Source organism: Tiliqua scincoides, chromosome 4 (genome assembly GCF_035046505.1).
Source record: "Tiliqua scincoides isolate rTilSci1 chromosome 4, rTilSci1.hap2, whole genome shotgun sequence".
Taxonomy (NCBI): Eukaryota; Metazoa; Chordata; class Lepidosauria; order Squamata; family Scincidae; genus Tiliqua; species Tiliqua scincoides.
Genome location: NC_089824.1, coordinates 54,984,386 through 54,999,719, shown reverse-complemented (window position 1 = coordinate 54,999,719; position 15,334 = coordinate 54,984,386). Strand labels below are relative to the sequence as shown.

The following is a 15,334-nucleotide window of genomic DNA, read 5'->3' as shown; positions in this document are numbered from 1 at the left end:
TACTTGTGCGTAAAGACTGGCAAAAGCACTTCTACTTGCTTCAGATCACACCGTTTTATTATGAACTGCTTTCCAATATCTGCTGGGAAAAGAAGGAGCTGGAAGCAGGTAGAAGCAGTGTAAGATGAATGAGTATTGCTGGTTCTTCCTTTTCCAAAAGTGCAGCCCAGTACAAAAGGTGTCTCTTTACCCTCTCACAGGGCAAGTTTGCAGTGGAGAGAAATGATCAGTTACACAAACTGGTCAGCCCAAATCTTATACAAACCTGATAAATCCTGAATGAAGTTGGGAAATGATCCTAGTGTCACGTCCAGTGACTTCTTTACAGTCCTGATCATTCAAACAGTCATTTCTTCTTTTGTCTGCACTGCCACCATTTTAACCACTCACAATGGCTCTCAATTGTCAAATTGCAGGGTTCCACATTAGAAGAAGACCTTTAAGGTCTCTACTCTCCAAGCAGAGAGGCAAAATCCTGGAGGGAAAAGCCCTCCCCATCCATGGGGATGTTCTGAAGACCACAATCTACCTCTGGCTCTTGTCAGATCAACTTGCTCCCTTGGAGCTGTCCAAGGGTCTGAAATTCTTACCTACCTTGGCATTTTCCCACAGTTCAGTGTCAGCCTTGTGGAGCTCTGTTTGGAGTCCCCATATAACAGCTCTCTCTTGACTTGTCCTTTCACAATTTGTTTTCATCCGCCCTCCCCTGCAACTCCTGCTAATCTTAGGAATCCCTTTCTGCATGTTCTCTACCCTCCTACCTTTCCTTTTCCCTGCTTACCTCACCATGGGGAAGAGTGAATAATGAACCATGAGATCACATTTGTTCACTATACATCCATCAAATAATGTTACTAGAAAAATGGGGAGATGTAAATATTTAGGTTTCAGATTAATTTGATTTGTTTGTTTTTTAAGAGAGCAAGAGCAATGTATAGAAGCATTTATTCCGGATTCACCAGTTCAGTCACTTTCACTCTCAATGGTTAATCGTATGCGACGAAGAAGAGACAACAGACATATTCGGTACACAGAACAGAAGAGTACAGATTTAGGACATATGGGAAGAACCAATGGTAAGCTAGTTTAAGATTTCTCTTTCCCCAGAAAAGAGTAGGTAATAATTGCAATTTCAAGTAGAATAGGATAATTTATTGATATTCTCTTCTGACTTAATAAGTCAATCTTTTTTCTAAAAGAAAAAAAGAAGAGTTCTAAAACTCGTCCAAACTTTTTTCTAAATTTCTACACCAACACTAGATAATGGGAATAGTCAATGTGCATGTTTTCAGGCAAACTTACATATGTTCAGATAAACCCTTGCATCTTGGTCAGCCCTTTATACAGTATGAAAACCTACTTTTCCAAAATCTTTTCTTTTATAAAACAGATTCTAAATTGTGGCTATGCTTCCTCACCTGAATAATCTCATAGCACCACCTTGTGATCAAGAAAAGGATTTCAGTTCTGTCATATTTACAAATGTAAAACAAATTCTATTAGAATTGACAAAAGTTGCAGACTGTTGCAGCCCAATTAATAAAGCCCTCTTCTCTCTCTGTTGCCTTCCTACTGCTGCAGCCATCTGTGCAATAACAAGACATATGTGCTTAACTTCCATATGTAACTGTCCTTTTTCACTCACAACACCATGTTTTATTCATCCTTGAAGCATGATAAACCTCCATGAGAGAGGAAGGTTGGGGGAGCTGGGAAGTTGGATCTATATCTGGGTGGCGTACATGAGCCTCACATGGTAATTGTGCTGTGGTGCATCCATTACTACCAAGGTGTTGACAGGGGAGAAGGAAAAATGCTTTATTGAGCTCTCTGCCAATCCCCTTCCAAAGATGCAGCTGTGTTAATGGGAGATGAATCATCTCCTGTGTTTTGAAATTTTCATTCCACTGTGTTATGTACAATTTTTATTGCCTTGTGTATATACAGGCATTCCCCCAGTATTCACAGTCTCCCCCTATGCTCATTACATTTGTTTAGGTTCATTACAACCACACAAAATGTCTCTTAACAAAACCATGCAGCCTCTTGCAATTATTGTATGTCTCTTACTTTAGCCAGGATTGTATGTCTGTTGCTTTAACAGACAAGCAAGCAGGCTAGAAGGGAGAGTGAATATTAACAGGAAGCAGGAAATTAATGTTTACTGTCCCTTCTCGCCTACCTGCTTGCTTGTCAAAGTAAGAGACATGCAGTAATTTGCAAGAGGCTGTGTGCCTACTTGTTTGGATAAAGCAAAAGAAATTTCACACGACTGTAATGAACATAAACAAAGGTAATGGGGTGTAGGGGTGTGTGGAGATAAGGTTCCCCCTTATCTGCAGTTCCTGGTATCTGCAGGGGAGCCAGGAATGTATCTGCCGCAGATACCAAGGAACACCTGTTGATACTATATATAGATTAATATACCTGAGCCTACCAGGAACTTGTTTGAAGTCAAGAGGTAGTATATTCAAAGTATTCCGGAGAAGTTTTTGATATTCAATCACTAGATTGATTTTCTTTGCTTAAACAGAAGTATTTTTGCTATTTGTTCTCAAAGTGCTAAACATTTTTTTAAAGTGGTAAACATTATACTCTTGTTTATAAACTATATTGTACTCTGTGAGTGTCTACACCAACTGTTGAGTACATGGAACTCTATTATATATTTATGTGAGCACTGCTATAATATCCTGAAATAGATCTAATAGCAGTATGTAGATATTACATAAACAAGCCCAAATGCTGTTATTTCTAGACCAGCAGTCTTCTGTATGCTGTCTTATTTTCACAGGATTTGATGAATTTCTCTGTCTTAAATTCTTGTGACATTTCCCCATTTCTTAGCCTATACCACATATATTTACACTCTGCTGTATTCAAGCTCTTCCCCTATTTATTTATTTCTAATGTGCTCCATCCCTAGCATTTAGGGCAGGTGACATCAGTTTATAACACTGTGCTTTGAGTTTAAGTAAGATAAAATGCTCAATTAAAAGGTAACATAGAAAATATTAAAATTATCCCAGTCTACTTAATCTTGACTGCTATAAGCCAGTTCATTCTCAGCTCTTCCCTTTCTAAAGAAAAAGTGTTTAGCTGTTATGAGGGACTTACAAGTGTTTAAAGTGCTTCATAGAAATTCCGAGTAATCCCTGTAACATAAACCAGTAATACTGTTCCCATATTATTAGGAGAACAGTGACTTGCCAAAGGGTTACTGATGCATTGTTGATAGAGGTGAGTTTGAGTCAAGCACCACCTTGCTCATACTCAACAGCAAGTATACTGCACTGCACTGGTTTTCATACATACAAGGAATATGTACATATGAAAAAATGTAACAAGGTATGGCTAATCTCCATCAAAGGAGATGGGAGACCTTGTACACACAGTGTAAGTAGGAACAGATCATCAGATATTTAAGAAGTGCAGGTTTTGGATCTTACCTACACCAAAATATAGTTATAAAGGCACCTTTATAACTATACCTTAATTTGACTGTTGTTGTTTTTTCTTTCTAGAGGTTGGGAAAATTTCACTTTCAACCACTGAAAGGCATGCCTATGCTGAGGAAGACATATTGGTGGCAGATACCTGTGATCCACAATTGACGTCACAGGGATCAGGTAAATATAGTCATTTTTCCCCCCATAACATTTTAAATAACTGCAGAAAAGAGCACAGCAGGTTGACTCAGTGAGCACTCTATAGAGTGATTTTTCTGTTTAGGTGTGTTGTCAAAAAGAGAGAAAATTAAAATTCTGGGGTGACCTCTGGGAAACTATTGTGTCATTACAAGTTATCCAACAGACTGCCAAGAAACAGTTGCCTGTGAGGTCTGGATGTTCCAGTTAGTCCACTGTCTTGTCACAGAGTCTGCAAAGCCCCAGGGGCCTGACTGGAAGGAGTAGGTTTGCAACCTTGCTGAGCAGCAGCTGGGCTTTCACTGGTCACTGAAAACAGATAGGCAGGCTATAGGCTTTCCTTGTGGTCAAAACAGTGTCCTCACCAGTGGGGCGCCTGCCCATGTGGCGCAATGAGAAACACAAAATGACTTCAAGAAATTGACAAAAGCATTGGTCTATTAACAACATTGGTAAGACCTGTTCCCTGAACTGAGATGCATACTCAGTGTTTGTGGAGAGTGATGCCACCAGAATGCACATGCAGTGGTGCTCTGATGGGGACAAAGTATGGTGACCTGGAACATTACTTTTCCTATTCTTGGGGGTAGGTCAGCAGTGAAGCTCTGCAAAGGACAAACCCCTTGTGGCAATAACGGAAAACAGAACTGATTCTGATGAGTGTTTCTGCAGAAGTAGCAGTACTTAGAACCCTCGGCATTTGCCTAAAGGGAGCAAACACTCCCAGCTCCTAGCTGTTGCAAAAGGAAGAGATGGTTATGCAACACAGCTCATAACAGAGACACGTTTTGATAATCCTGAAGGATCAGATAGATTGGGGGGGGGGGTGGAAGAGACATGAGACAGAGATGTAGCATCAGTGATGTTGCTTATCTGTGAGGTGCATTGTGCTTGCTTCCCTTGGTGGAGTGGTTCAGTAGAGGTTCCAGTTGAGGATTTGTGTGTGGAGTCCTCCTGAGGTAGACTATCTGTAATAAGAAGTCTACGGGTTAACTACATGAAGCCGCTGGGAGAGGTCATCCGGAGGTTTGGGGCAGAGTGCCATCAATACTGTGATGACACCCAGCTCTTTCTCTCCTTTCCTCCTGATTCCAAGGAGGCAGTCAAAGTTCTGGACCGCTGTCTGGAGGCTGTTGGGAGCTGGATGTGGGCGAACAAGCTGAAATTAAATCCTGATAAGACAGAGGTTCTCCTGGTCCAGAAGTCCAAGACTCGGGTATTGGACTATCGTCCTGCTCTGAACAAGGTTGCTCTCTCTCTGAAAGAGCAGGTCCGCAGGCTTTGGAATGCTCCTGGATCCACAGCTGCTCCTGGATTCTCAGGTAGTGGCTGTAGCCAGGTGAGCCTTTGCTCAGCTTCAGCTGATTTGCCAGCTGCAACCATGCCTGAGTCACTCAGACCTCATCACGCTGACCCGTGCCCTAGTGATATCCAGATTAGATTACTGCAACATGCTCTACGTGGGGCTGCCTCTGAAGATGGTCTGGAAACTGCAATTAGTGCAGAGCGTGGCTGCCCATGTGGTTGCTGGGGCTCGTCAGTTTGACTCAGTCGGACTGCTGCTTCAGTGTCTACACTGGCTGCCAGTTCATTTCCAGGCTGAATTCAAAATGCTAGTTTTGACTTTTAAAGTCTTATAAGGCTTGGGCCCAGGTTATATGAGGGACCACCTCCTTCCATACAATCCAACTCATCCTCTCAGGTCATCAGGGAGAGCCCTTCTGACTGTGCCACTACCAGCGGAGTTGAGGGGGATGGTGGCAAGAAAGAGGGCCTTCTCAGTGGTGGCTCCCCATCTGTGGGATTCTCTCCCCCTGGAATTGAGAGCAGCTCCCTCTTTAGAGTCCTTTCAGCAGGGTCTTAAGCCCTTTTTATTCAGGGAAGCCTTTTTATGCTGACACCGGGGGGGGGTGCTTTTTATGAATGTATTTTAATCAGGATCCTAATGTTATTGTGTTCTATTGTTTTTAAATGTCTTATTATATATCACTTTTTTTGTATGGTTTTATTTGTGAGCTGCCTTGAGTGCCCTTTGTAGGGATAGAAAGGCCAGATATAAATTCTATAAATAAATAACTGTAAATGCAATATCTTGCCATATATGTTGTGAGGAAACAAGAGAGCAAAGTGCTCTCTTTATGTGCCAAGTGCCCTTTCACCATGGTCGTTACCAAAGTTCCCCATTATGGCCCCATGCTGCACTATCTGATCATCTGAGTTGTAATTTCCATGGAAAAGGCTTATATACTGAGATTGGTATGCTGTGATTAGCTATCAAATGTAGTCTGTAGTCTATGCTTCATTATTAGGAAGTGGGGTTGTGGAATGCACTTTCCTGCTGGTTTTCCCTGCCCCATTATTCCCTATACCATATTCCCTATGCAGTGTTTCTCAGATTGTGGGTTGAGACCCACTAGGTGGGTTGAACCAATTTCAAGTGGGTCCCCATTCATTTCAATATTTTATTTTTGATATACTAGACTTGATGCTATCCCTGGTAAGTGACTGCATTTGGGGAAATGTCACAGATCTGTACGTTTAACAGGCTACTATGAAGATGCTTTTAACAATGATAGTAAATGGGACTTACTCCTGGGTAAGTGTGGGTAGGATTGCAGCCTAGGTTTGTTAAAAAATTTCCTGCTTGATGTCACTTCCACTTCTGGTAGGTCCTGACAGGTTCTCATTCTAAAAAGTAGGTCCCGGTGCTAAAGGAGTGAGAACCACTGCTTCTCTGGGTAGGGTTACTCCTGTTGCTATATTATTTCTGTTATTCCTGCTGCTATGTTATTCCTGTTACTCCTGTAGGGTTACCCTTCATTGCTGCTATGGGTAGGGTTACTCCTACCCATACCAGTGATCATTGGAATAGAATTATTTCCAGCTTCAGAGGTGTGTCTGTTGAAGTTAACCACTTCCTATTTAACATTATATCTAGTTTCATCAAGCATTCAGGCTGCCAGTTCACATTGTGCTATAAGCTTAAATGCTTACAGTGACCTGTTGAAACAAGAAACGCTTCACCCTGGTAAGCTTTTTAACCATGTTAATAAGTTTGTGGGGGCCATCCTTAATACAGGCATCCCCTGTATCCGCAGTTTCCACATCCGCAGACCGCGGAGGTCTATGGAATGAATCCCTGCAGATACAGGTGCATGCCTGTATGTAAGCTCTCCATCAAGAATTAAAATTTTTTTCTCCACAATAGTTAATCTAAAAAAGAAAATTATTCCACCATTATTTCACAGTTTTAAGTTTATGAACTTCTTTTAGATCTAGTTCAGTCTGCACAATCTGCTAGCAGGACTAAAATCAATAACTGTACCATGCATGGTGTAATTTACTGGTTTCTTTTTCTGTCAATGCAGATGAAAATGGGACAGGAGAATACTCCACAAAAACACCACCTTTTAACTTGGCTGCAGTTGTTGCAGAAACTATTGGACTTGATGAGCCTGTAAGTGTTATTTCTGCTGTCGGTCCCAAAGTCTAGTGTGTTTCAAGTAGATTAATCTTCATGAGAAAAAATAACCTCTCCGTTTCCTTATTTCATCTTATGATTCAGCTAGAAAATTATTGCCAATTCTTAATGGGAGCATGTAAAGCAATTGTTTGTGTATAATGCGGAGTGCAATTGTTGGTCATCTGAGTTCCAAATGAGAATTTATTTAATTTGATTTCTAAAAATGAAATATTCTCCCTTTGCATTATCAAATAGTCCTAGTTTTAAATTATATTACACAGAGACAGAAAGAGAGTGACACATTCACACACATGCTTTCATGATGATCATGTTTTAATCTGAAGGGTTGGGGGGGCAAGGTTCGTGAAAAAAATGTTAGAAGTCAATGTAAAATTATAACACTACCACATCCATGTATTTATTAATGAAATACAACTCTCTATTCATTACTGTAATTTTATGTTAATAAGATTCCTTGGTTATAATATCAAAACAGAAGATTTTAAAAGTACAAATGAACTAGAACCATTACACCAATAGAAGCAGGCATCCGTGAGCATATGTCAACATGGGTGGGTAATCTACATGTGCTGCATGCACAGTTTCTCTAATTTAGCAGCCAGAGCTATATATGTAGAATCTGTTTCCCTTCCCTTTTAAGATGATTGGTGGGATTTTAAGTTTGTAAACCAGGGTTCTCTGTTCCTTATAAACCCAGCTACTCCAAACTTGCTTGATTGGACAGTTTGCTTTCAAAAAATATCTCTGTGTGCATGCACCCGCACACACACAGCATAGCAAGAAGTACAAAATTGTATGAGTCCTTTGTGAGTGATAATCTTGTACTACAGGTGCTTCAGAACAAACAGGGAGATTCCAGAAAACACCTAGTTCACGGATTACCAAGAAGTAATGGTGACGACTTGGAGTAAGTTTTGGAATTAAAAAATAACAATAAATAACAATAAAAATTAGGGATTTGCATGTAAAGGTGAATTGATTTGCATATTATAACTTTATTTCCGTTTTGGTAGAAGCCAGTAGCAGAGCCAGGGAGTGGAGTGCTGCACAACTCTGAAACTCGCTGTGTAAGCTGTTGTTCCTCCTCACTCTTGCAGCCTCTCTGGGGGTGAAAGCAACACAGAGGAGACACCTCTGCATTGCTTTTGCTCCTCGGAATGGCCCTGAAAACGGGGGAGGGGGCAGCTAGCTTACATGGCAAGTTTTGGAGCCATGTGGCACTTAACAGCTCCACCCCCTCCAGTAGAAACTGGTATCTTACTAAAACGTTCAGATATGAAAACTTCAGTTCAATTCTTCATGTTCAGTTTCTATAGGCTTAATCAGTCAGAAAATACTGTGATTCAGAATTCAAATATTGTAAAAGAAAATTACATACGGCCTGTTGATAAAGTAAGAGAAATTCTTTTTCCGTTCAGAATTACATCTTCTAAATAGGAGCATTCACTTACAATTTGCTAGATGCCACTCTAAGGGCCAATTCTGTTTATTTCGATTTGTGTTTTCCATGTAGAGAAGCAGAAATAAAATTTTCAAGGATGTCTGACACATCTTACTATAAAAATGCAACTGATACATTGTTGTCCCATGTATGTAAATTTCTCACAATTTTATTGTTGCTAATATAATAAGAGCCCGATCCTATTCATGCAGTATGCTGGTGGATCCCAAGGTCCATCAGCGCACCACATGATCCACCATTGTTGCTTCCTTTCCAACGGTCTGCAGAGTGCAGCTGCCAATGCAAAGGCCAGGCGGCTGTGCAGTGGCTGCAGCACCATGCAAACTGACTGCCAGCGAAGTCACGTTAGTGGTGGCAGCAGATCAGGACAGGCAGATCACAGCGGCAGCTGGTCCAGTACCCCATCTTAGGCCTGACATGCCCCCTTCACTGTAACAAATCCATGCCAGAAAAGAGTTGGCATGTTTCTGAGTAGGCCCATAGGGGACTGCAGAGTGGCCAGAGAGGTAAGTAAAATTTTTCTTTCCCCAGTAGATCCGCCCACAGGATGTAACAGAGACTGCGACAATGGTCCTGCACCTTGCAAGCCAGCAAGGATAGGATTGGGCCTTTACTCACTATATCTAAAAAATACTCAGAATCTTGAAGAGCTTTCAGCAGAATGTCATGGTGATGCTTCTGTACCTCACAAAGCTACTCAGTCTTAGGCTGCAATCCTGCAGTAAATATAAGTAATTCTGGGGATAGTGATTGTTCTACATTTAATTTCCTTTTTAAATAACAGTTGACAGCTTATGCTGAATGTTGCTTCCCTTAATAGCCTGATTTCTTGTTTTTCTAAGATGTGTGGAAGATTGAGGGTTTCTTTCTCAACCTTTAATTGGGTTCAGATTTTCAGATCCATCTGAAAACTCTCCTTCTGTGGATTGGGATTCTAAAGTACCTTCTCCTGTGTTTGGGGCACCTGCTAATATGAAGAACAGCTTGGGCCTTAGTACCAGTCTTTCACCTTCTGTGCTAGCAACAGGCCAGAAGTCAAATTTGAAAATCAACCCCATCAACAATTCTTCACATTCTAGATCTGAGAAAGCGAGATCAAAATCTGAAGATGTTGCTTTTGTTGCATCACTTAACCTTGAGACTGAATTAACTTCTGTTATTAGTCAAGCTCCAACCAGTAGGCAAGTGAAAAAGAATGCAGATGAGCCTATAACATGTGTGACCAACACACACTCAAACAAAGATGAGATGGTCAAAAGTGACTCCCTTCTTGTGTCACAGAAACTGCTAGGAAACAAATGTTCTAAAAGGAAGAAACCTGAGGAAAAGAGTGGGCATATGATTAACTGTGAAAAAGAAAATGCTCTCCCTTGCCAAGCAGGCATTCCTTCTGCTGTCAATAGAGATAGTGCACCTGATAAACCTTTAGATCTATCTGATCGCTTTACTAGTTTTCGCTCTCAAGAAAAAAGTCATGGAAGTGCTGAGACCTCCAAAACCAAGATGAGACAGGCAGCTCTCCATGATGGTTTTCAATTGTTAGTAAAAGACACTTCATCTAAAAGCATCAGTGACAACTACTTAATGAGCAAAGATTCACAAGAGGAAGTGTGTGTACAAAAAACAATTGTGAAATCTCTAGGCAGAGCATCCCCTGAGAGAAAACTTCAAAACCAAATAAAAGAAGAAATGACTGCCTTTTGTAATCCACCATTGCCAAATGATGCCCTGGTAGCAGATATCCATGAAGACAAGAAGGTAAGTTGCTCTTCAAGCCTCTTTTATTTCACATAAATAATTGTGTAGCTTCCACCAAAGGCTAGAATTATTCTTGATCTCCAGCCAGATAAATTGTAAGGTTTTTTCTTTTTAAGATCGTATAATATTTGCATGAGAAACGTTTTAGCTGCTTTTTTATGACAATTGGATGGAAGGTCAGTAAATCAATGAAAGTAGTTTAATGTGAATTGTGAGCAGGGTGAGTAATAACATCCTTGAACATTGTTCATTAAGTTGTTTAAATTGTTTTGTTGATAGGTTGGTAGTGTCCATGAACCAGCTAGTAAGAAAATAAGAACAGGACTTGAAGTGGGTGAACCAGCATCTGTGTTGCAGCCAAATCCTTGCAAAGTGACAAAAACCACACAACTGCACAATGAACAAGGTATATTTTACTTATTCCATTATCGAGAGTGTAGAGGTGTCATTGCGTTTCTTAGTCTTTCCCCTTTATTAGTGTGATCATCATTTAAATATGCTTGCAATTACAAGCCATTTTACACACCATCTCTTTTCAATCACCTCGTGATTTCCTTATTTGCAGTTCCCAGTTAAAACTCATCTGTTTTATGACACTTGAAGTCTGTGATAGCCTTTAGCTGCTATTGGAGATTTTCAGTCTCCATATCCTTAAACGTTGATTCTTTCTAGAACATAAACTGATTTATTTTTCTTTTGAAGATCATCCATCCTTGGAAAACGCGCAGTGGAGTATAGATCCAGGAGCAAATCTTTCACAGTACAAAATGGATGTTACTGTGATAGACACAAAAGTAAGCGGTCTTCAGATATAGTCATCACTAAACATATGAAACAAACAAATATAACTAGTAGCCTTTTAAGATAAAGCAAAAGTATAATTGTTCTTCTTTTAGCAAGTAAACTATAGTTTAGGTACTAACAGAAAACATAAACTTGGATTATACATGTACTTAGATCCAATTTAAATGTATAGTTTCTTATAGGTGGCAGTCTTCTTACATAACTGTATGACACATATGGACAATTGTTTGTTTGAATGCCACCACATCAGAGTATCTCTACCCATAAAATGATGCATCAGGGGAAAGGTATTTCCACTTTCCTGCCACTCACTAAGAATAATTCTCCAGCATGTGACTTTGACCCTCTGATCTTAGAGAGGAGTTGCATTGCAACTGGCTTCCTGAAGATTTTTTTTTTAAATCTGGCCTGGTTGATTTGCTTGTTTTTGTCAAATGAAATAGTTTGTTTGCTAGCATAAAACTAGCTTGATGCATCTGCCTGAGATATAAAGTGATAAATCTTGAATGTATGGAAGTTGTAAAGCCCTAATTTGGGAGAACATTTGAAGAATGTTCTCATTTTAAGAATGTTCTCCTAGCTGTGGTCTGTCCGTATTATTGTAGTGTTTCGAATAAATCACAGGTTTCCCAAATCACAGGTTTTCCCAAATTTCAAGCTGGTTTTATAGCTATTGTCAGCAGCAAAATTTTACATTTCTGTCATTCTGGAGAGTTTGTCTCACTAATGGCGGGGAAATGGTCTAAAATGTGATTACAGGTGCAACCTATTTATCCATGGATTTTTTTATCTGCGGATTTGTCTTGTGGGGTGGGGGAACTGAAAGTCACACACACCTTTGCCTCCTTTGCCCTGCACTGGCTTCTTGCTCCTTTTCCAGGCGGCCCAAAACACTGTAAAAAGTCTCCACCTCACCCAGGCAGGGAAATAGCCCTGGAGCCATGGAAGAGGTTCCCCTTGCAAAGGAACAGTAATACTCGTGGAGCCCCATAGCCAGCAAAGAGACTGAAGAGGGGAGGGGGAGGTGGAAAACCTCTGTAGCCAGAGCATGTGCAGCAAGGTGGAGCTCTCGCTCTCACTCACACACACACACACGGGGGCAGGTGCGTTAGCAACAGAGGGGATTGCTTTAAAAAAAACCAGGGAGTGTTTGCCCAATTCCCCCCCACCCCCCTGAGATGGTGCAGGTTCTCCACGGAAACAAAACAATCCAGCAAGCAAGCCTTCCCAGCAAGCAAAGCATCAGATTTAGGCTACAATCCTTTCCACACTTTCCTGGGAGGAGGGGGAGGCGGAGGGAAGGGGATTGATAACAGCTGCCTTAGTTTCCTTCCAGCCCCAAGTGTCAGGCTGCAGCTAAACTCTATTTGCTTAACTCTGTGGAATTTTTCTTAATCACACCGAGTCACGGAACAGAACTAACACAGATAAATAGGCTCCACCTGTACTGTATATAGCAGGGGTCTCCAAACTTTTTGGCCAGAAGGCCGCATCAAATATCTGGCATGGTGTAGAGGGCCGGAAAAAAAATTTAAATATAAAATTTAAATAAATAAATTAGAGTTGGAACTTAGATGAGTAAATAAATGAATGAATGGGCTCATTCATTCAACCTCTCTGGCCCTCAGAACACCCCCCAGACACAATCAGAGCACAGTTCTGGTCATGTTCAGTTGAGTGGGCCAGAGGCTTTCAGGGGACAAGCGGTTGGCCGTGGGCCAAAAAGAGGCTTCCTATGGGCCACATCTGGCCCCCGGGCCGGGGTTTGGAGACCCCTGGTATATAGATTAGACAGGAAATGTTTTCTACCTTGAGGGTCATGTTGGAAAACTGTCCTGTACTTGGGGGAGGGGCCAGCTAGCACCGAGCAGATGTGCCTTTCTCGGGCTCTTGAAAGACACTCTGTTTTTTCCCCAAAAACTGCGGATCCAAGGAGATCCGAGGATTGTTTGTCAGGAGAGACAAACCCCTCCATATGATGGCACGATTCCTGAGGAGATAAAGCCCGGCCAGGGGGCTTTCCCAGGAGATTCCGCTGTCTTGGCAGCAATGGTGAAGAATTCATTTTGAATCAAGCTGAAGGCTCCTGCAGGGAAAGACGTTGAAAGACTTAAGTAAGTGTTATTCCGTTTGTGTATGCCTGGCGTAAATTGAGTAGATTGCCTGATTTGGTTCTTTTTGCTGTGAGAAGAAGAGGAGGGGGGAGATTTCCCCCAGCTGTTTATCGGTGTGAGGAGAAATCGTAGAAGAGATTTACCAAGCTTGTTACGGTTATCTGAAAATATAATTACAACTTTACAACTTTGAATTTCGGTGGATTATAAATTAACTGTCCTTGGATAAAGTTTGTGCATTGGAGCGTTTATTGTCTTGGTTTGCTACTATCGTTTGGGAGTGCGGCTGGATGTTTTGACATTCTTGTGGATTGAGGAATGCAGTTACCAAGGCTACAAGTATAAACACAGTAGATAAGAAACAAAAATAAAACAAGAACAGTGTACCAGTGACATCTAGTGGATTTAAAAACATTGCAAGAACTGGATTTGTGTTTATAAGTGAAGCAAGGAAGATAACACTGAGGACATCTAGTGGTCTTAAAGAACATTAACAAAGATGGCGGCTAAAACAGCGAAAGTCCAAAGGGTGAGGATACAAAATATACCAGAAGAGAAAGGGGAAGATATGTCAGGACGGATTGCCAGATTAATATTAGAAGGGATTGATACATCGATGGAGGAAATATTTAAAGAACTGGATCCAGTGAGAAGAGTGAGCACTTTTTATCTGAAAAAACACGAATTACCAAGAGAAACTTATGTGAAATTCATCAGAACCTTTTACAGAGATAAATTACTGAAGGCCTCACAGGAAAAGGAATGGATAGCGGATGACAATAAAGTTAAAATTTTGAGATATGTTCCATGGAGAGTGAGGAAGAAGAGCAAGAGAAAATAATGAATGTGGTGGAAATGGACAGACTTTCAGAAATTTTGGATCACCAACAAAAACCGACACAAATTGAGCAATAGAAACCTTCTTAAGCTTGGCTGAAAATGAAGTTTTAGAAATATATGATAGGGCATTTAGATGATTGTATTATAGGGCAATCCCCTGGGGGCTGGGGATTAGAATAGGCCCTCAGTTTGGCTCTACTTGTCGTAAGAGGCGACCAAACAGCCACCGGGTAGATGGGACTCGTTAGCCTGGGAAGGCAGCTCATCTGAGAGAAGGAAAACTCTGATCCCAAACCTCCACTGCCTTGTGGCTACATCCAGCTATCCAGGAAAAGGCTTCAGGAGTCAACCTCGAGGCAAAATCAGGAGCCGGAGTCCCTGAGGCAGTTCGTGGCTGAACACAATCACGTTCTGGCAACTCCTGCGACGCCGCTGGAACCAACCGTATTGGCCTCTGCCTTTCCATTGGACCATTTCAGTGACGTGGAGAGGGGGGATTTGCTGCATGGGTAACAGCCTATCCTCCATACCTACTTTACCCAGGCTTCACGCACTGGAGAGGACACTCTGTTCTAGAACCACCATTCAGAGCGTGACACCATAGTCTTCCGAGACTGAAGGATGCCAACAAGATTATAGGGCATTTAGATGATTGTATTATATATATACAATCATAAATTATATATATAATTAACAATAATAATATATAACAATAAATTATATATATAATTTGATATATGATAGATTAGTGATGAATGAAAAATGATGTTAAGAGGTAAATTTAGAAGAGGAAATTGATTAAGATATGTAATGATTTATTAATTTTAGCGGTATATGATATTTGATTTCCTGCACCCTCTTTTGTGTGTTATGTTTTTTTGTGTGTGTTGTGTGTTTGTTTATATTTGTTTTTGAAAAATATTTTAAAAATAAAAGAAAAAGAAAAAAAAAGAAAAGCTGTCCTGTACTTGCAGTGGCGTCACTAGGATTTGTGTCACCCTGTGCAGAAGGCCTGCGCATCACCCCATGTAGTGGTGATGTACCATCGCCCCACCCTCACCGGTTTTTTGGCTGTACCTTTTGTTAGAACACAGATATTTCAATGTGGATTGTTTCATTGCATTCTGCATAAAATTACGCATTGATTGATATATAACATGATGGTATTATTCCTCCAAATTCTGATTTTAGTGATTTTGAAAACTTGTAGTGTCGCGTACACACA

General features: G+C 40.9%; 1 protein-coding gene across 4 annotated transcripts in view; it reads left to right on the top strand.

Annotated features, from left to right (window-relative positions):
• RBBP8 (RB binding protein 8, endonuclease) overlaps nt 1-15,334 on the top strand; it is a 55,268-nt gene that overhangs the window by 20,343 nt on the left and 19,591 nt on the right. For all 4 annotated transcript variants that reach the window (XM_066623571.1, XM_066623572.1, XM_066623574.1 and 1 more), the window contains exons 7-13: nt 919-1,076; nt 3,525-3,629; nt 7,016-7,104; nt 7,962-8,038; nt 9,484-10,351; nt 10,631-10,757; nt 11,054-11,145. In XM_066623571.1, coding sequence (XP_066479668.1) covers nt 919-1,076; nt 3,525-3,629; nt 7,016-7,104; nt 7,962-8,038; nt 9,484-10,351; nt 10,631-10,757; nt 11,054-11,145 — 1,516 coding nt within the window. The remainder of the gene's footprint in view (nt 1-918; nt 1,077-3,524; nt 3,630-7,015; nt 7,105-7,961; nt 8,039-9,483; nt 10,352-10,630; nt 10,758-11,053; nt 11,146-15,334) is intronic.